The sequence below is a fragment of the Zosterops lateralis genome (genome assembly GCF_965231275.1).
Source record: "Zosterops lateralis genome assembly, chromosome: 8".
Classification (NCBI taxonomy): Eukaryota; Metazoa; Chordata; class Aves; order Passeriformes; family Zosteropidae; genus Zosterops; species Zosterops lateralis.
The window spans coordinates 13,705,617-13,727,366 of record NC_139768.1 but is presented as its reverse complement, the minus strand read 5'-3'; the positions used below and the strand labels follow the sequence as shown (position 1 = coordinate 13,727,366).

The following is a 21,750-nucleotide window of genomic DNA, read 5'->3' as shown; positions in this document are numbered from 1 at the left end:
AACTCATACAATTGTACCTTAGTTTCTTACTTTTCAATAGGGTGAATTAAGGACAAAATGTCAACCTGAATACTTGTCAATAAATCTAAATATCCATGGTTTTGTGAAGTCATTAATTGAACAGTACTTCCTATGGGCTAATAGCAGGCTAATCCATAATATTTTTTTCTGAAATAACATTAAGAAAGAATACTCTTTGCTGCCTCTAGATCAGCAGATTGAATTGCATCCTATGGACTGTGAAAGAGAAAAGTGTTCCAGAAAGAAGCCAAAAGTCTTAAAACAATCTAAAAAATAAGTTATTTTCAGCATGTTTTAATGCTTCCCTGCTGCTTGTTACTTTAATAAAACCTTCTTGCTAAGTTTTAATTTCTTGGCTACCTGCATATCTGTCAAGATGAAAAATTTGAAGTTGGAGAAATGGATAACATTGCATGAATCCTAATGTAATATTTTCTCCACAAAAAGCAAAAAAAGTCAGCTTTTTCCTTTTTGCAAACTTTAGGGATTAAGCTTCACTAAGATTCTTTACAGGGTAGATTAGTTTCTGAAAAAGAATAAAGCACTTGTGTACTACAAAATCAAGCAAGTCTGCATCTCGCGTGGAGTTTGAACAAAGCTAGTGGGGATAAGGTACTTAGATAAGTAACGGGTGCACAGCCTATTAAACACAATAATGGGGTTTATACATAGCATAAATTTCTCCTTGGTTTCAACTGTTCTTGGCTGGCTACAGCCACAGGTGTAGGCATTGTTGATGGGATGTGAAGCAGGGTCTCTTTCTGAGTTTGATTGTGTCCTATCTTGATTACATTTTGATAATGCATTGTACTGTTCTGAAGAACTCAGACTTTAGAGACATTTATTTGAAAGTTTATATTGGAAGTATATTTGAGATTTGAAAATATTTGAAATACGTTTATATTAAAAATATTCAGAGTAAATTTGAAAATTCAGGAAATTTCAAGCTCTGCTCACCCACCTGTGAATTAGTCCACTCTGAGTAGTATATATTTCAATTTACATATTAATATGTACTAGAAGAGCAGTGGTTTAAAGAAGCCTTCTCTCAGCATTGACAGCTGGTATGGATGGACCCTCGTAAGACTGAAAAGATAACAATGAATAATAAGTTAATCATAGTGTCATAAAAATAATAAGATTGGCAGAAACATCTGTAAGTCATCAGGTTTAACTCTCCATTCAAAGCAGATCCAACTTAAAAGTGAGCTCAGGTTCTCACCTAATCCAGTTTTGAAGATCTGCAAGGACTTCTTCCTGTCGTTCTGGCTCTGGTTTCATTTTGGATGGACCACAAACATGAAATGTAAGGCCTGAAATAAATCACAAAAAATCACCCCATCCCATCAAAATTCAGGAATATGTTACAAATTGAAATACATGGAAACAGAGCTGTTATTACTAAGAATTCCTGAGGGAAAAAAGATAGGAAATAATGAAATGTGCTTTAAAATGTTGGAATACCACCAAAAAAAAGGTCAAGGAGAGAAGTTATTCACAATTAATCAAATTAAAAGATTTTGGGTTTCTACTATTTTCTTTTTGTATTAGTTCATTAACGTGTCAGTAGTGATTGCATATAAGGTGTAAGGAGTGGTTGCATCTAGTAAAGTTGCACGTTCCAAATGTTGCCAGCTGTAAAACTGGATTATCATCTATGGAAGATGACAACTTTTCTGCTAAATCTTCTTACTCTGTAAAGGAAAATAAACTCAATATTTAGGAGTGATTACATAAGAGAGATGCAGAAAAAGTTCTGGTTGAAAAAAATGGAAATGTTTTGTCTTTGTATTTTGAATTTTTTACCTGACCTATATTTTGCAGCTTCACATCTTAGATTTCTGGCGCATAAATTTTCAGACTCTAGTCTTTGTGGACTGCAATTCAATTGTTGAGGGAAGCATTCTATTCTGTCCTGCTGCTCTGTATAAGGACTGAGAATTTTTTTTTCAGCAAATAATTGTAAATAAAGACAATATGAGGGTAGAAATAAAAACAACCCAAAACCAAAAAGGGACATGTTTAATTTAGACATGCACCTTGTACGTGGTAGTTTATTTGCAATTTTTCATTGTGCAGTCTTGGTAAATAAAGCAAAAATGTAGTGTCTTCAGGATCTATATGTCAAAGCACTGAGGTTATATATTTTAGGATTTTAACATCTGTGCCTTGCCCTGGCTTTATCCGACTGTTTCCAGATGGTTTTCTGTATGATTGAAGGCAGCATCAGTGTGAATGAACATCATGTCTACTACTTTTATTTAACTTTAAGAGATGGTCCCTCCTCAACTCAAGACCAGTGGCAAACCCTAAAAATACTAGTACTATTTGAAAAAAAAATCAAAATATTTTAAGATGAGTATTTTATTAAAACAAAGAGTCCCTTCCTCTACCACAGAGGTCTTTAGAGGAATTCAAAACCTGCATGTATGCTTTTCATATCTGAAAAAATTCCTTTTGGGAAACTCTTTGATCTCTTCTCTGAAAATGTGGGTTTGATAGCTGAAAGCTTGGTAGCTGAAAAGATTCAGCAGAAAGGGTTTTGTGGTTTCCATGGATCTTCTGCGTAAAAGCTTTTCAATTTTAAATGGCCCTCTGGGTTTGCGACTGAATACTTCTCGTAGACCAGGAAGATTTAATAATCAAAATGATATTATTTTTATTTAGTGTGTGTTTTTTTCGTGTCTTAAACAAGACTGTTTGTCCTCTCACTTTGCCTGAGGATGCATCTTGCTATAGCTGTGTGATTAGATTTTAGATACATGCAGTTGAAAACAAACCCAATTACCTAAACAAATGGAAGGTAGCAGTAAATTGTGATTAGCACATAATTTTAAACTTTACAATTGTAAATCGTAAAGAGATACACAAGTTTGAAACACTGAATGTTTAAATTTGGGTATATAGCACCTTGTCATTAACAATACTTTGAAGATGAGGAATTACCTTATTAGTAAAATGCTCAGAAACAGTGAGAATGCTTTAATACTTTGAAGTATCAATATTTAAAAGCCATTGAGATACTTCCATGATTTTCTATACACAGTCTAAATATGTCTTGGGTATGGTATATCGTTGTCATTTAAGAATATGCATAGGATATGCTGAACAAATTTAGAGGGATGAAATTTACCACTGTTCTATGGTATACTTTATAGGAAAACACTTTATGAGGACGTATCAACCTATGAAATATGACTCTATCAAATATTAAAAATATGTATATTGCACAGTGGAATGTATCATTTTAAAGTCTTTCTGGGAGGACTTGAACAGAAACAACTCAGTCACTGCTATGTGAGAGAAACCAGCTGATGCATTCAGCACTTTTACATACAATTATGTCTGAAGCTGTGATTTTCATTTTCCTTGAAGAAAGACAGTTTGGGGTTTTTTTGCAGAAATGGCAGATTTCATGGGGCAACATTAAATTTCCTAAACTGATTACTTTAATGGCTTATATCAATCAAACAGGCTGTAAAAGATGCTTGAAATGTTCCAGAGCCAGCTGAAGAGAGAAATATGCTTTTTAGCTTTCTCACTACTATATTCTCTCTGTAAGTAGTAACACTAGCATTCATCCTTCAGGAATCAATAAACTAAAGTAAAAATTGTGGTATTAATGTAGAAAAGCAGGATATTTTTGCAGACTGAATTTAAGATTCCTGTTTTCTAAGCTTTTGAACCATTAAAGTTCATATTTTCACATTTTGCCTATAATTATTTGTAATGGAAAAACAGAAATTTATTCTTACTTATATTTTGATCTCCTTAAAGAAACAGTTTGTCCAAGGATGTGTCTGTGGTTGAGACTTTTCGTGTCTAATAACTCAGCTGTAGTTGGTCTGAGATCAATAGAGATCATTGAACTTCTCTGGGTTCCACATGACTGCCTGGGCAGGTGAATAATGAATATAAATAAATACCTCGACATAAGGGAGGGCTGAAGTTACAGAGAGATGGCACAACGGTGGGAAAGATCTCAAAGGGAGGGGCCTTGTAATGTTTTAGGCACCAAAGACAAACGTAACATTTGTAGGAAGTCACATTAGAAAGCTAAGATTCTTCATCACCTGCCCTCTGGAACAGGGGCAGAATTTTGCATCAAAAGATACAAGACTTGGCAAAAATGCACAAATTAACAATGTCATTTCTTTGGAAATGCACGTCTTTGAAGTGTTTCTCATATTTTTCACTTTCTTCTAAACAATTTTAGCTCCCTCTGGCACTTTGAGCAAAGATCTTGCCCTTCATATAAGATCATTGACTTATATAAAAGAAAAAGGAAAAGAATACATGAATTTAGAAGAATAGAATTAGTGTGATCTCTCTACAGCTATTTCTCATGGGTTCCTGTATTCTATTTTCATTGTCTGTTTGCACACATCTATCTTAAATGCTCAGCTGAGCAAATCTAAGAACAAGGCAGCTGGGTCTACCATTAAAGTCCCCATCTTCGTGACATTGAGTGCTTGGTCATTAATATTTTCTGAATGATTCTCTGCGTGTACAGTGAAGGAGTTTAACAGAAAATTAAACCGAGAGTATTGCTCCTGTGTTACCTGTGAATCTCATGCAATTGAAATTATTTAGCTCTAATTTGGCAATATAGCTCATAATAAAAATTAATGCTTCAGAATATCTTCTTTTAATACAACAAATATGCTTCATACCTAAATTCAGAAATACATTAAGTAGTGAATAAATAACCTCTGAATCAACTCTCAAAGGTTCTTGTTTTGTGAAAGTTAAAAATACTGTATTCTCAGGTGATCTGAGAATTCAGAACTTCAAAACAAGGACTTGAATGGTCTGCTTAAACTTTTTAAAAAATATTTCAGAAGAAATAGCATCCTTCTTGAGAAAAAATGTTGCCTAAAAAGCAAATGAGTGTCAAAAACTCAACAATGCATGAAACACAGGGGAATTCAGGAAGTTATGTTGGTGACTGCCATAGTAAAACATGGGATTGACATAAATTCCTTTTTAAAAATATGATTTAAAAATTTACTCATAGGGGAACATAGACCAGAACCCCTTGTCAGTGACTTTCACAGTCAAACCAAATTAAAATATATGTCCTCCTGATAGTCATTTTATTTGGTTCCTTTGGCAGCCTTAATGAAATACTAGCTCAAGTAAAACCAAAGAAATCCATATTTTCTGTTTAAAATTCAAGGTACTGACAGTCATAGGACATTGATACTAATAAAAAGTGATCTGAGTATTAAATACATGACAATATAGGAGCACAGCACTTATTATCTTTCCAAGCTTTACTTTTCATTTCACTTACATATTATATAAAATGCCATTGTCACATATATAGGCTGCTATCAGAATTTCTTGTCTTGATGAGGGTTGATAGTTAATGGTTCTTTTCTCCCCTTTGAAAGGCAGAAGGACATCCTGCTGGTAATTGACTTTCTAGAGGTGTGCTGCAATGCTTGCTGAAGCAGTTGTGTTTGATTCAGTAGACTGGAACTGCAAAATGATTTCAGCTAACAGCTCCATGCCAGAGTAGTCAAATGCCTGGAAAAATGAGGTAGCAATGAACACCTCCAAACAAGAGTATCAGCCATTTTACTGCTAGAAATTAACTGTGGAAGCAGAATTGAAAGGGCTGTTGTGTTCTCTAGGGATAAAATGATTGTGTAAATAAAAAATACTCAAAGAATAAGTATTATTTCTCCTCCCATGATTCCTCTCCAAGCATTGCCATAAACAGTGTTCTTTCTATAAGCATCATGTCTTTGAACTTTTTCAAATACTGAATCTTTAAGAAATACTGATAAATATATTTTCTTTCTCATCAACATGATGCTTAATACTTTACTTACTTCTTTACTTGAGAAGTGCATTCAGGATGGATTCCTACTTAGGTTAAGTTATTTATTCATTAAATTAAGTAGAAATAGAAGTCAATAGAGCTAAACTGCAGCATGGAATACACTGTAAGAATCATCTCTGTTTGATTTCCAACAGCCCCCAAGGCATTCTCCAATAAAATAGGGAAAAAAAGTCAAGGTGTCTCCTGCTTCTTAGATACAATAGCTCTTCCATTAGTCTAGCTCGCCAAGAGACAATACAGTTATCTCTATGTAAATGAATCTCCTTTCTCTTCTAAATTTTCTCTGAACATTTTTTTAGTTCCTGAATTCATTTTTTATCTTTTTGTCCCATGCATTTTTATTTTTGTGCCCTCTCAGCTGGCTTAGACTGTCTCACATGGTGCTGGTAAAGCAAAGTGCAGCTGTACTATCAGCCTGTAAAGTCCTTTTTGTCTGCAAAATTCCAGATAAGACGTAATGGCCACACTCTCCACGAAGGGTGTTAACCATGGAAAGTGAATAGAAATCATTTCTTGGCTGCTTCCACCAGCAGGACCTAAGCTCTGAGCCTGGCTGGCAGTGCTTGAGCCATCACCTGCCACGGGTGGGAAGGCAGAGGTACAGAGTGAACACCAGGGCAGGCAATGGATGGCCTGAGAGAAGAAAATAGGTTTGAAGCCATTTAATAGGTGAGGTTTCAGATCTTCTGACACTGTCTAACATTGTCCCACTTTATTGCCCAGGTTCCCATGACTCTTTAAGGACAGATGAAGAAGAAGTATTTAAACTCCTTTCTCCTGGCCAATTTTCATTAAAAAAACCAGAGACTAGTTTTGTCAAATAGAGGCCTGGATGTCTTAAGCTGAGCAAACAAACCTGCAGAGACTTTTCTGAATCAATTTTTTAAATTCATCTTTCTGTGGTTTAGTGTCTGCCCCTAAATGGAAAAGATTATACATATTCTCACAAGGAAATCATGATGATTAATTAATTAATGTTTGCAAAGCTCTTAAGTTGCAATAAGATCTAGAAAGAAGGGGTATATATAAAATAAATTAATAACTACCTGTCCAGTGACCTTTGTTTCTTCTGTGCTGAGTGAAATGACTTATGGAATAAAAAAGTGGACTGTGAACGGGCAGTTCAAGAGGATAAAAATTTTGGCACATAAAAGGTGATAAATAGAGTTTTCACACAACCCTTATTTTTGCTTTTATTTACCATTTAAAGCTTGACTTGCAAAAGTAGAGTTTATTTTAGCATTATTAGTAGATTCTGTTTCTTTTTCCTGTTTGTTTTTTTTTAATCTGTATTCTCCCTATTTAGATCTCCTCTGCAGACAGGAGAAAAGCACTGAAGGAGGCATAGGTTATTTGTCTTCAAAAAGGTCATTGAAAAAAACAAACATGTTATTTGTAAATATATGTAAGTCAAGACTATCTGGGAATAGGATTTAAAATTGTTGGGTTTTTTCTTAAAGGAAAAGTATATTCTCAGAATCATGTCATTTCTAGGAGCCTTGTTTTTATTTTATCAAAATTCCCAGCAAAAATGACCACAGAATGATGTGATGCATGAAAAAATCAGGAAGAATAATTCGAAAATCAGGCTCAGAAATTCAGCTTTCTACAGAGCAGCTACTTATCTGTATGCCTGCCTCCTGGGTACTTGAACTGTGGCATCTGGTTAGCTCTGAAGTTAATGACCATTTTCTATATTAATTACTTTCACAAAGATGAAAACCCAAATCCCAGCTCAAGGAAAGGAAAAGTCATCTTGCTGTGACTCTTCTTTTGTTTTGCAAGTGGCTAGTCTTCCTGTATGAACTGTGCCCTAAACATAAGTAGAGCTAAACTGATAATATATTTTTTTGTACTACTGGAAGAAAAGAAATGAATGCTTCAGTGGTGTCTTTACATATATATATATATATATATATATATATATAACATGTACCTTTCTAGATTTGTGCATGCAGAGAGGAATAAAGTTAAATATATGTACATTTTAATCAAGTAATATCTGCAATAAAGACTATCTTTTAAATCACTTCCTGATACATTACCACTTTTGCCAACCTCTGCAGAAAAAAATCCTTATAGTCAGTCTTGCATTACACCCATAAAGCCAAGGAATAAAGCCAAGGTCTAGTCCCTTTCTGGAAAATTCAGAGTCAAGGTTCTTAGTCTGGAAAAAATTTGCGCTAGAGAATAGCCAGACACTCAAGAAATTTGTCACAGGGTAGAACTCTCCTTTTACTTGCTAACTTACTGAGTAACATTTATGAAAATAAACTTAGCAGAATATAGTGCATGTTAAGTTATCAGGATGGATGCTGCCTGCAGGCTATTGCAGTCATTCTTGCTGACATTATCCTGTTTCTATCAGATTGGCTGTGTAGCTCCCAGTATTTTGTGGTAGAGTTCGCCTTACAAGAGGAGTTCTTGCCGAAAGGAAGCTGGAAAACAGTAAGGCAGGATGTCAACAGAGGGGCATCACCTCCAGCAGTGTCTGCTGCTCTGCTCTGCTCTGTTGGGGGGGTTGTGTTCGTGTCAGTGCATGTAATAAAAATTATTTTACTTGCTGGTCTCAGGCAGTCTCTGCAGCTGAAACTTCGGGGTTCCCTGCAATGTTCAGGCAATGTGATTCCTGCCCTTCAGATTACTGCCCGTCATGAGCTCATGTCGGCACAGCCCAGTTCTAAGGCTGGAGGTGTTGCTGCACTGCAGCTGGGAGGTGCAAGTGCATCCTGCTGAGGCCTACCAGGCTAGTTTTAATCTAATTAGCTTGGATAACAATGTTAGTGAAGATGTGATGGAATGAGCTCCAGTAAATAAATGTATGCTGATGTAAAAGCCTGCTAGGAATCATCATGACATCCCTGGGTGGCCAGCAACAACAATGTACAAATTTGAAAACCTCTTCCCAAGGGCTATTGAAGCAATGGCTTGGCAGTTGCTTCAAAGCCCTAAATCATCCCACTGATAGTTTATAGTTTTCCCTGTAAAACAATTTGAAAATATTACATAAGTTAACTGCTTGTCAAGATAAAATTTTAGCTGGAAAAATTTTTTTTCATTTTCTCCCTGGGGTTTCCTAGTCTTTAAAGATTTGCATGCATGGCTATCATGACTACAGCCAATCTCTTTGTGGTGTCTGCCCTCATCATAACACTCACATTACTCTTCTTACTGCTGCATACAAGGCTCCAGTTCTGGTAGCCAGAGTATCATTTGTTTGTGTTCTTGAATAGTAGAATAGTAATGCAAGCAGATGAAAGTTGGTCTGGGTTACTGCATCTTCTTTTTTAAAGAGGAGACAGCCCACTGGTGTAATGAGAAAAATTAGAAAATTAACTCAGAAGTAGAAAAGGTAATTGGAAGATAAAAGCTGGTTACTGAAGCAGAGGATGTAGACCTTTAAAGGTTTAAAACTCTAAGATAGTCATAAGAGGAAATAGTAAATGAAATGGTAGGCAAACAATATAGGAAAAACATTGAATTTTTTTTTTTTTTTGTAAGAAGATATTCTTGGGTTGAGGGCAAAGATGGTTGAAAAGCATGTATTTGCTCAGTCTACAAGATTTGCACTTCTGGTACAGTTTTATTATTCATTTTTTCTGTGAATAAGCATTCCTGGACAGGAGCAGCACTCCTTACTTTTCTTCTTGTATGGCTGAAAGACACCAGAAGTTGGCTGCTGCAGCATAAGAAGCAGAGCCCAGCATCTCTCTGGTTACAACCCTTACAATTGGACTGCTTTAACTGGGCTGGAAAACCTCTTCTGTGAACGAACCCAGGTGGTGCTAATCAAAATATCAGTGACTATTGGTATTAGGGCTGCACAGGGAATAGCACACACAGACTCCTTCACAAGTCAGGAGCTGGCAAGGCTTAGTGAGACACCACCTGATCAGGGATTGTTCAGATAACATTATTTTCATCTTGCTCCTGCTTGAACTGAGAGAGGCAATTGGGTTTTTTGGGCTTGGACACAAAATCCTAGATGCCATGGTTTGCCCAGTCCCTTCATGTGCAGAAACATAGAGGTGTCCTGTGTGTAAACAGGATGGCAGTTAAGAAATCTCATTTCCTGCATGGCCTTGAACACCTAATCTCTCCTTGTTTTCTCATCTGTACAACAGGAACAGTATTGTTTATTGACAGGGGGCTGTAAGGCTAAATTAATTAATGTTAAAACCCCTTTGATTCTCTTAGATAAAAGCTTTTCTAGAAGTATGAAAAATAGCTATTTATTATCTACATTGTTGTCATTTTTATTTATGCTCTATTAATTCTACAGCAACTTTTTCTTCAAAGTTATTTGCCTTATCTCATCTGGATGAAGAAGAAATTGATAACAACTAATGATTGCATAAAAAGTAATGTTTAAAAAGTCTGGTCTGAATTTATTAATTTAAGGCGTACTTCCTCACAACTAACATGTATATGAAACTTCTTGATCAATGTCTTTTCTTCTTTATGTACTGTTTAAGGTACAGACTCTCACAAAATGGACAAGACTATGCACTTCTGCTCTTTCTAGGGTGCATTTTCTTGTCCTTAGCCCTGAGCCACAAGAGGAATTTGGCTGGAATTTGCCACATTTCTGCAGCACTGTGTAGCTAAAGTGCTTCCAGATCTGTTGCTACTCTTGTGTTCAGCAGCCTGCTGGAAGTGTGAGCTGTGAAGCAGGTTATCTAACACCCAAATAATAGCTTGTTGAAACTTTAGATAAGAATTGATTTATATGTATGTATCCATTCTGTAAAAAGTGGTGGCACTGCAAAAAATGAAATTATAGGTTGCATTTTAGGTAAATTCTATGGTGTAATCACTTCAGATGAGTTCGAAGTGCAGTTTCCTGTACTTGCTTCTGTATTCCTATTTTTTCTGCTCCTTACTATTTCTTAGATAAATTAGGATTAACTTTTCTATGCCTCATTGCTGTACCCTAGTAATTTCCTGAATTTCAAAAATGCCATTGAAAATGTCTTTGTTAAAAATAATAATAAGCTATTAAGCTAGCTTATTCAACATGCTCAAGTCAAAAGATATTTACAATCATTAAACTGCAGTGAATGAATGGATTTTGTAGGAAGACAGCTTGTTCATTGGAATTTGTTGAGCTCTTCAGAATAAGCCAAGTTGAAGAAAAAATATATACTCAGTGGCTTTGAATTTATAAAAGCTGAAGGGCTTCCTGATGAGTGCAAAATATGATTTTTTCTGGTCTGTTTACAGTTTAGACCATTAGGACAAAGATTGACTGTAAATGCTAACGTGAAATTTTCTGAGGCCTGACCCATAATTTTGCTTTGGAAGGAGGTGGGAATAGAGGTTAAGGAATTCTGACACCAATTCTGGGCTGGAATTAAATGCTGATTTATTTGGTCTTACTATTGCTCTGTTTCTGTAAAAATCCTACCTTGCAATGACTGTGAAAATTCCTAATATTTATAATATGTTATAGAAAACTAGTGACTAGATTGTGATCAGAATATCACAAGGTGTGTCCCACATGTTACCAGGTTCATCTTAGACCTGAGGGACAGAGCAGCAGAGACTGGAAATTGTCCATATCCCTGCATATTGTTTCCACACCCAAGGAGTGGCTTGAAAAGAAACTAATTTTGTCTGCTGACAGAGGAGCGTTGGTTAAGCCAGGAAATGAGTCAGGATTTCAGAGAGCCAGCTGAGCTCCTGGGTGCAGTGGAACATTTTCCTTTTGCCACTGAGCATGGCTGCATCCAGCTGCAGGAATGGGGGCTGGTGCTCCCCACCTCTGAGCCCGCAGCGGTGCCAGTGCTGAGCTCCAGGCACAACCTGGTGTTTTGCTTATATAAATGGAAAATGTGATGAGGGCTCGTTTTGCTGAATTTGGACATAGGCATGAAGGATGCCAAATTCTGTGAGATCCCCTGGGAGTTCAAGGTAGCCCTGTGATCCTACATTGTAATGACTGCTGCACCCAAGTAGTTCAATGGCGTTTAACTGGTTAAAGGAGTGCAAAACTCTGTGCTGTCTCATGATGCAAGTCTTTACAGGAAGACTAACACTTTTCAGATCTTGCTGAAGCCTTGGAAGCACTCACATTTTAATGCATTTGCAAGGCTGGTTATTGAAAGACTGAGGAAAAGTGAGGTATATGCAAAATCCTTCACATTTCTCCAGATTTTTCACTGTGAAAAAATAAACCAAAACATTTTACCAAGTGGAGTGCCCCTTTTCTCTTTGGCTAACTGAGCTTCCTTCCTTTTGTCATGTGGGAGATATGAATAAGTTTCTGTGATTTCACTGAATTTCCCTGGTAGCATTTGTATGTTAAAGTAAATAAAGCTGCTTTGCCAGAATATTTTAAATTTATAATGCTTGCATATTTAATAACTATTAACTATAAGTATCTAGGTGAAATAACTTTATTTAGTATTTAAATTCTGTCATTAGACAATGCTTTGTTTTTCATATTACTTCAATAGTAGCTACATTTACTAAAATTATAAATCAAGTGTTTGTTACAAGTGGGTCAATATAAATATTAAATATTAAGCTTTCTGCTCTTTACTTCATAGAGTACAGTTCTTCTTGTGATAATACTGCATTCTTTGCTTTTCTGGTTTTAGGGACTTGTTTAATATTTCAGCAATATTTTATTCCCAAAATACTTCAAGAAGATACAATAATTTAAAAAGTATTTTTGACTACAAGTCAGGCAAATTAAAATATCAGTTATTATCTCTCAACAGATTTTACCTGATTAGTGGTGGAGTTCCATTCATTATATGTGGGATTACAGCAGCAACCAATATCAATAATTATGGGATTGAAGGCAATGCACCATAGTAAGTATAAACTATTATCATAAAGCTTTTAAAGAAAATAGATTCTCTTTCTTATCCAAATGAATGTAGCTGACTTCATAAAGGGTACGGGCATGCAATTTGGGATGGTATCTGTTATGAAATTCTATTAAATATTAGCTCTGAAAGAGCTATGTCTTAATCTGGAGCTTGCTGCTTCACCTCCACCAATTTGACTCCATTACTGGCAATACAATCACCTTTCATTTACAGAATTGCTCTTCATTAACATCTGAATAAGTGAAAGATATTAAAAATACCTAATGAATATCGTATCTAATGCATCTGTTAATTATTTAAATATTTTCATTTCATTATCTACCTTGATTTGATATCCTTCTGGCAACTTACAGCAATTTAAAAATAATGTTGTAAGAAAAGGACAAGTAAAAATCCCTTCCCCACTTTCTCCACTCCCGTTCCTCTATGAAAAGCCAAATATTTTGGATTTTCACCACCTGGAAATGTTCCAGTCACAATGTCTGGCAATCCTGTCATAATCCTTTTGTGTCCTTGTGTGTAGGTAGGTGTTTCACTAGACCTCCACAAGCTCACCAGGCATCACATTGTTATTAATTCCTAATTCTTGGCATGAAACGTGAGGTATCCCTAAGTACAGAAGTCTTTCCATAGAAGCATAGCAGAAAGTGAATTAGACTGCAGAGTTAAATACAGTGTGTGTAACAGATCAGCATGGCAGTGACTGGCACACTAATGGATATTTTAGTGCTCTGGCAGCACTAATACTCTAGAGGACATCACTCTTAGTTACTGCTTTGAGCATCTATTGTAACACATTTGAAACTGGTTATGTTCTGGGCATGAGAAGTGGCAGCCAAGGAGAATGGTTCATAAGTGAGCATCTGGCTCCTTAAAGACATTTTTATAGGTAATTGAAATTTAAATTGCAATAAAAAATCAGTGTATACCATGGCTAACTGTATGCTCTGCCTAGGGCCCAACTCATATTTTTTACTTCAAATTTATCCAGTTAAACAGCCAGTTTATAATCAACAGTGTATCATAAAGCTCTATTATTTATGTTCATAAATATGAGACATTTTTCATTTTGGTGCATTTACTGGGGTTATACTTTTCTTTAATCATTTTAATGTAGCAAATCAATACCTGGTGCCACAGTGTGCACAGAAAACAAGGGACAGATGAGGAATGGTTAGAAGATGGAGTAAAAAGCTTCTAATTCAATGGCAGCATAGTGAGTTATGTGCCTTATTCATATTTTATGGTATTAGTAAAGTAAATATAGATTCACAAACTTTAACATTTTTTTTAGAGAATAGATTTTATAAGTAATACACAATGAGATTTTACTTGAAATAACAGCATCCCATGGGACTGTTCCACTCGGGAGCATTCCACTCTCAACTTTGCATCAAATATGCAGCATTCAAATGGATTTCAAGTATTCATGTAGCTTTGTGTTCTCTGCTTACCCAATTAAATATAGGTGGTAATTTACCTATCTTTTCACAAATATCTTTCAGGGACTCTTTTCTTGTGCCTGTCTAACAGTAAATGATATACTCTTTGGAGTGTTTCTAAGTTCATTAATACATGTGTGTATCCTTCTGTTTAAGGTTCAGATTTCAAAAATTCAAAGTCATTATTCTGCAGTTTCTTGCTGTAAAACCCAGTGGGACTGTCTCTGTTTAGCTGAGAGGTTCTCAGCCTGGGAGAAAAAGTAATTCTGCCCTTTTTATAGTAACTTGTAGATAATTCCTGGCTAGACAAGAATCTGATATCAGAAGTTTCCTCACTGGAACTGGAGGAACAGCAACTAATCACACACACCTAAATGAATATGAAGTGTCACACAGTGTCACTTTTAGAGCTGGAATCATCATGACAGATCACCTGGTATGTCTTTCTGACCCAGTGGGAAATTAGCTATATCCAAACCATTCCTGACAGTTATTTATCTGCAGTACTTTAAATGCTCCCCTAATGGATAGACCACATTTCATTCCAACAGCTTATTATCCTAATTGTCCTAACAGCTAAGAAACTTCTAAAAAAATCTAATTTAGATCTTTCTTGCTGCAGTTTAAGCCCATTACTTCTTGTTCAAGTCCAAGAGATAAAGTAACTTATTCCTCTTTCCAGAAATCCATGCAATATTTAGGATATAAGAACGTAGTAGCAGCTGTACTAAGCTATACTGCCAGCTCAGTTCTTTCTCTGTAACCATGGCTAAAAGCAGATCATAGAGAAGAGTCAAGGCAAATATTCCTTCTCCCTTTAACCCATGTTCTGCCAGTTTCCATCTAGGATTTCATTAGTGTTTTCTTTTTCTATGTTTGTTTGATCAGCTAATTTTTACTTAAGACAGTCCTCTCAGACTCATACTGGCCTGTGAGCTACTTTAAGCTGCTGTAAAACACTTACATTTATATTATTTAAAGCCTAGCAAACCATGATCATGCTACAATGATATTATGCTACTAACATATCACAAAGAGACCATCAGTTTCCCTAATTTTTCTGAGGACATTCAAAGTGACATAGCTGAACTCCCAGGAGCTCTAGAAACTGCAGGATTCAGAAATGGCATATATATTTGAGGTCTGCTTACTTCAGAAAATGGTGACAGTTCAACTGGAAGTCTTTTTTCAGCCTCTCTTGGTACTCAGGCTGTTCTCTTGCAAGAAAATTCTATAAGAACAATCTTCAGGCTTAAGAATTTGTAGCAATGCTCATTGATACAAACCACTGAAATCTGTACATTTCTATTGCTCACATAGAGTATATAAACTCTGCCTCATTTGCTTTCAAATCAAAGTATTAGTGCTGACATTTTTAATAGCAGAAAAAAAGGTTGACATAAATGGTCTTATATTTCACTGCAATTCCAGAGTCTAAACTACCTACATTTCTTGGAAATTTTCAGTTTTAATAATCTGTAAATTATACCATATATTCTATTATACTAAAAAAATTAGAAAGTGATGCCTCAGCTTAATTAATATTTAAGACAGACTCCCTCTCTCCACAAGCTAAACTTCTGAGATACTGTCGTGTCATACCGGTCAGACAACAGTCTGTTGTCCATCACATCTAATGTGGGCTCTGAAATGTTCTTGACTCTCTTTTTTTGTTGTTTTCAGTTGCTGGATGGCCTGGGAGCCCAGTCTTGGTGCTTTTTATGGGCCAGTGGCATTCATAGTGCTGGTGACCTGTGTTTACTTTCTCTGCACGTACGTGCAGCTGAAGCGCCATCCTGAGCGCAAGTACGAGCTGAAGGAAAAGACAGAAGACCCGCAGAGAATGCCAAGTACTGACATGGGCCACGGTCATATTACAGACTCTGTGTCCGTTCCCCAGGCAACCTGCCCCATGATTTCTTCTTCCTTATTGGAAAATGAGCATTCATTTAAGGCTCAGCTTCGAGCCGCAGCATTCACTTTGTTCCTGTTTACCGCCACTTGGACCTTTGGAGCACTTGCAGTATCTCAAGGTCATTTCTTGGATATGATATTCAGCTGTCTTTATGGAGCCTTCTGTGTGACCTTGGGGCTTTTCATCCTGATCCATCACTGTGCAAAGCGAGACGATGTGTGGCATTGCTGGTGGTCCTGTTGCCCATCCAAAAGAAACACCTATTCTGTGCAAGTTAATGTGCGCCCAAAGGTCAACGTCAATGGCGACACTCAAGTTCATGCACCCTGTCTGCAGGAGTCACCATGTCCCAACAAGTCAGCTGTGTTTAATCACCCAGCAGCCAGCCACTGCAAACTCACCAACCTGCAAGCAGTTCAGAACCATGTTAACTGCCTGTCGCCCGTGACACCGTGCTGTGCAAAAATGCACTGTGATCAGCTGCTTGATGACGAAGCTCACATTCACGTCCATAACGAGGGAACCTTCAGACCCAACATGCACATTCACAGATGTCTGAAAAGCAGAACTAAGCCACGTTACTTCAGTCGGCACAGGTCTGCGGGGGAAAGAGAGTACGCTTACCACATCCCCTCGAGCATCGAGGGCAGCATCCACAGCTCCCACACAGACAGTCCCCACAGCACACACGAGAGCCAGTCGGGTCACAGGCGGGCCTGCTGCTCCAAGAGTGACCCGTACCCGACCGTCAACCAGCCTGAGAGCAGCGACGCCAGTACTGTGATATACAGTTGTGGTAAAATGCCAGACAGTGACACTGTGCACCACCCAGCTCACTTTGAGATGCACCCACGGACACAGTCATTGCCATTTAACACAACGAATCACAATGGAATTCTCAAGGGAAATATGCATGAAGCCATGATATACAGCTCGGATAGTACAGGAAATATCAAAACTGGCCCTTGGAAAAATGAAACTACTGTGTAGTTCGTGGGCCGTCATAATGTGGTTTTTGCCCTAAACCATCGTTATCTTTGTTTTTATTTCAAAATAACTATGGTGATATGTTTGCGTAGCTCATCAGTAAATTGTACAGCTTTTCATTTTCTTTGTAAGTGTCAGAAAAGAGGGATAGTGACAGTTTTAAAGTGAAATTATTTTTAAAAGAAAGTTATAATATTATTCTGAAAGATAATGAGAAAATGAAGTCTAGACAATTGAATAAGAGAGGCAATATCCTTTTGTTATACAGAATGACATTTCTTTAGAAACATCATTTTCATTCATTGTTTTCACTTTTTTTCTGTAGTAACTTCAGACACTTTTTATAAACATATCAGCATCTTAAACTTTTACTTATTTATTTTTGTAGAAAAATATTATTACTGTGCCATGGATTTTAATCAGAAGTGGCTATGGTAGAAATGTTAAACAGGATTTTATAAAATTGCAGCTTTTTAGATATACAAAAGTGATACTGCCTCTAAAAACCTTCTGTAGCATATGGCCTGTAAAGTCATGTAATGTACAGTCTCTGTTCTGTCCTTTTTCTTGTTGGAGAGAAGTGCTAGGTAATGTCTCTGTTACATCTTTGGTGCTGTATTGGTTGTATTTTGCATGACATATGTCAGGATATACCATTTGCTGTTTTCTAGTGTTACATGTGTTTAAAAAAAGAACAAAAAAAAGTGTGGTACAAGGCTGTGAAAAACCCTATTGATATTAATCTAGAGCATTATAAATCTACAGGAAAAAATCACTCTGCACTAGTTTAAGTGGCACAATCCTTTGTATAAGGTTATATGATAGCTTTGATAAGGGTCCACTCTAATGTCTTTACGGAGCATGCACTACTCATTGTATGTGGCACTGTGCGGTGTAATAGCAATTGTCTCAACAAGTTTTACACTTCTTTGTAAAGTATGCCTTTTAAACAAATCTGTAAGCTGTTCCACAGTAACCTTTCCACATCTGTTAAGGTAGAGCAGTTTTATCATTAACTCTTTGAGGACTACAGTTATTTTCTTAAAAGTAGCTTATTCTAATTCAGAGATACTGTATATATGATATTGTCTATTTAGTTACATGATCAATGTAGTCCAGAGTTGTCAGGACAGAGGAAGTTCAGTAATTTTCTAAAAACACATCTTAGAATCCATCTCTTAATCTCACCACTTGCTTTCTGAGAACCCATTTTCTCCCCTAGCAAATTTCAGATTGTCTTAATCCTTTAATGCAAATTTGACCTTCAGAGAAGTTCTTTATGTTCATGATTTCTGCTGAATTGTAGGGCATTTCAGGGTCAGCAGCATTGTCTATTAACAAGGCTCTTGGCAAGATTTTTTTCATGTTTCCATGAACATCTGGACACAAAGCATCAACTCACAGTACAGAACTGCATCAGAATGATCCCTATATGAAATAAAACTGCTTTTTACAGATAGGAAGGGTGCAGAATAATAACAGATTTCAGAAAGTGAATGGGAGCATAGAGCTATGAGGAAAATGTCTACAGCAGAAAGTGAACAGTGCATCCAGAAATGAGAGAAAAAGCACAATTCTGTATGTTCTGTATTCCCATTTGGAGGTTTCCTCCCAAACTTCCCCTAAACCAGGAAAGCCACACAAGGAAGTTTGCTGTGATGTCTTCACACAGACTTACATAATTGTTGCAGAGAGGAAATAGAAAATTCCATGATTTTTCTCTCCAGAGAGACCATCAGTCTGTGATTCTCTGTGTATATGTTGCAGAAATCATCACCGTACTTCAGCCCCATATTTTTCTGTTATTAGCAGTTTATTCGACTCTACCTGCTTTTTTTTTTTTTTTAATATGTAGGAATAAATTTCCTAATAGTGTACATAAAGATGACAATTATAATTGTTAGAATGTTATAAAAACATGTAAGTCAGATGAATGTGTTCTGCAGTGTTGCAGGTGGGAATTAGTACTCAAAGGGTTAATGCTCAGTATCTGAGTGCAAGAAATCTTGTTTTTCTGTATTTTTGTAAATTTGAAATATATATTGTAAACTCCAGCAGTGCAATGTATCCATCTCAGATTGTGTATTTTTAAAAGGTGAGCAAGAAGAATGCACTAGGTGGTTGTCAAGTTTTAAGCCAATATTCAAGTTTCATGACTGCTTCTTTAGCTAATACAAAAAAAAAAAAAAAAGACAAAACACTGAGCTTTATTATGTATATGCTGTATATGCTTGAACTGTCTCTAAACTAAAATACAGTATTTTTCTTTGTTTGCATACCGAAATATTTTCTGTTTCATAATTGTTTTCTTTTAATATTACTTTTACTCATTCCACATAGACAGTGAGCCCTAAATAAGCATAATGTGAAATCCACTTCTCTGTGTCTTAGCACTATGTATATGTATATTCTGTAACAGTAAAATTGTAGTAAGTCTGTAGACCATTATGCAAAATATCACACACACACACAGAGCCAAGATGAAATACTCACTCTGCAAGAATCCACTCAGTAAGCTCCTCTATTCAGCTTGTGTTTTAATCACCTCTGTTATTTTGTCTGAGAGGCCAATTCCATCATCATAATGGCTTACAAAAAAGTGAATAGGTGCTGCTTTCCACAGAATATTGTATGTGATAAAACTCTCTGGAATTCAAACGTAAAATATTAAACCACTTTTCTTATTGCGTTAAAAATTAATTTAGTAAATATTCCTTGGCTAATTTGGAAGAGATGTGTTACGCAATAATCTGTTTGCATATTATTTTTTCAGCAAATATACAGTATATCTACAGAGTAGGAGACATTCTATTAAATAAATATAAAAATGTTTTGTACCATCAAATTTGACCAAAATGCTTTTTATGCTTTTGACTTTTTTTTTCCCTTAAGATAAATGAGATAATTTCAATGCTTTGGAAGTCTGGTTTGGATTTATTGTGGGGTTTTGGTCAATTATAGTCAGGGAACCATTACTACTTCACCTGATTTTCTTCCCTATAAAAATAAAGTCAATGAAATAACTAGAGTATAAGAGATATATTGTCCTAGTAAATTCCTCATGGATCATATTTTTAAATCAGTTTTAGTTTTGGTGATTCATTGATGATAAAAAAATGGTTGAACAGATTTTACTGTTCACTTTCTGTCTGAGATTAAGCAAGAGGAATTTCATCCAAAAAAGATAATTTTCAGAGAATGATGCAATCAACAGAAATCTGAATAGCTGCCACTAGAATAAAAATACGCTCTTGCTGTAGTGTTGTTCTCTGCATATAGAAATTCCAGTTTTCATGACGGAATTTGAAGTCACATAGGCCGTTTACAAGAAGAATTCCTACCCAGCCTCATACAATGAATTCGGGTGTAAAAATAAAGCATACATTTTTGCACATTATGTCTGGTCATATGTGTCATTCCCAAGAAGTCTGTTGATTGTGTCTGCACTGATGTGACTGAGCAGTCACTGTCAGTGGCCATAAACAGCTGTTCTCCTTCACCACACAGCTGCCTGCCAGCTACCCTGTGAGCACCATATCCAGATGTTAGCCCACCACGGGGCCTTCACTGGGGCTATAACACATTCATCCTGTCTGATCCAAAGCAAAGTCTGTGCTTAAAACAAAGTCAAGGCCACTTTTGATGGACAACACAGGCAATTGGAGAGTCCCCACTTGAACACTAAGCATTGAAGGCAGAAAAAGTAACAGAAGTGGATTTAAACAGTTTTCTGTCCTCCTCCCTGCATCTCTCTAAAGTGCCTGCCTAGTAAGTCTGCTGCCTACAGATAGCTACCAAATCCAAATAAACCCAGGCAAAATTAGACAGCTGACCTAAAATTCCTGGTTGGCTGAAATGAGTGACACAGCACAACAACAACAGTTAACAATCAGAGAACCCAAGCTGGAGAAAACCTCTTTGGAAGCTCTGTCACAAAGATGCTTCAGGTCGGTTATGTGCGAAGACATGGAACTAAGTGTCCTGGATGCCTGAAGACCTGAAACTGCTCTTATGTAGACACTCAAGGCTTACAAAACTGATTTCAAATCCACAAATTCAGAAGTAGCTTCTGCTGTAGATTATATGCCTTTTTACCATGAAAAGATTATCTGACATTTCACTATCTGGGAAGAAGAAAGTTGCCATCACGATCAGGCTAGTAACCTTTTTATCATAGCATCTTCTTTACATGGAAACAAGTAAAAGGAGACCACCTGTACTCCCACTGAGGTTTTGTTGCTTATGAAAAGAAATGTCAGGCTGATGAAGACATTGGCAGCTCAGCAGCTTCCTTGCCAGAAAATAAATTCAAGTTCCTGTAGCAGCATCCTCCAATTCAGAAAGAAGCTGTAGAACACAGCTGGATCAATCAGAATTCATTGGCCGAGTTTAAGGGCTGGCTGGCTGACTTCAATGAAGCAGTCTCATCAGTAACTTGGTGCTCTAGGCAGCTTTTACTTGCTTAGTTAACTCCACAAGGAAAGGAGCTTTTAGTTTGGTTGTTTGGGATTTTTTTGCACAGTTGACTATTTTCTAATTAGCAATTAAATAGCTAAGAACAAAACTTACTCTACAAATTACCTTGACTATAAACCATGGCTCTTTGTTCCCTGTTTGTGGGTCTGTGAAGGTGCAAGTGAATCCCTATTCCCTTACCTGACCAGCCTGTTACCTGAGTTTTTTCAGGAGCCACAC

The 21,750-nt window shown here is 36.5% G+C and overlaps 1 protein-coding gene across 1 annotated transcript in view; it reads left to right on the top strand.

The window, feature by feature from the left end:
* The window catches only part of LOC310912352 (adhesion G protein-coupled receptor A3-like), a 253,587-nt gene extending 234,334 nt beyond the window's left edge, over positions 1–19,253 (top strand). The window contains exons 18-19 of the mRNA XM_083866869.1: positions 12,598–12,693; positions 15,837–19,253. Of these exons, the coding sequence (XP_083722995.1) occupies positions 12,598–12,693; positions 15,837–17,058 (1,318 nt within the window). The 3' untranslated portion in view covers positions 17,059–19,253. The remainder of the gene's footprint in view (positions 1–12,597; positions 12,694–15,836) is intronic.
* The last annotated feature ends 2,497 nt before the right edge of the window (positions 19,254–21,750 follow it).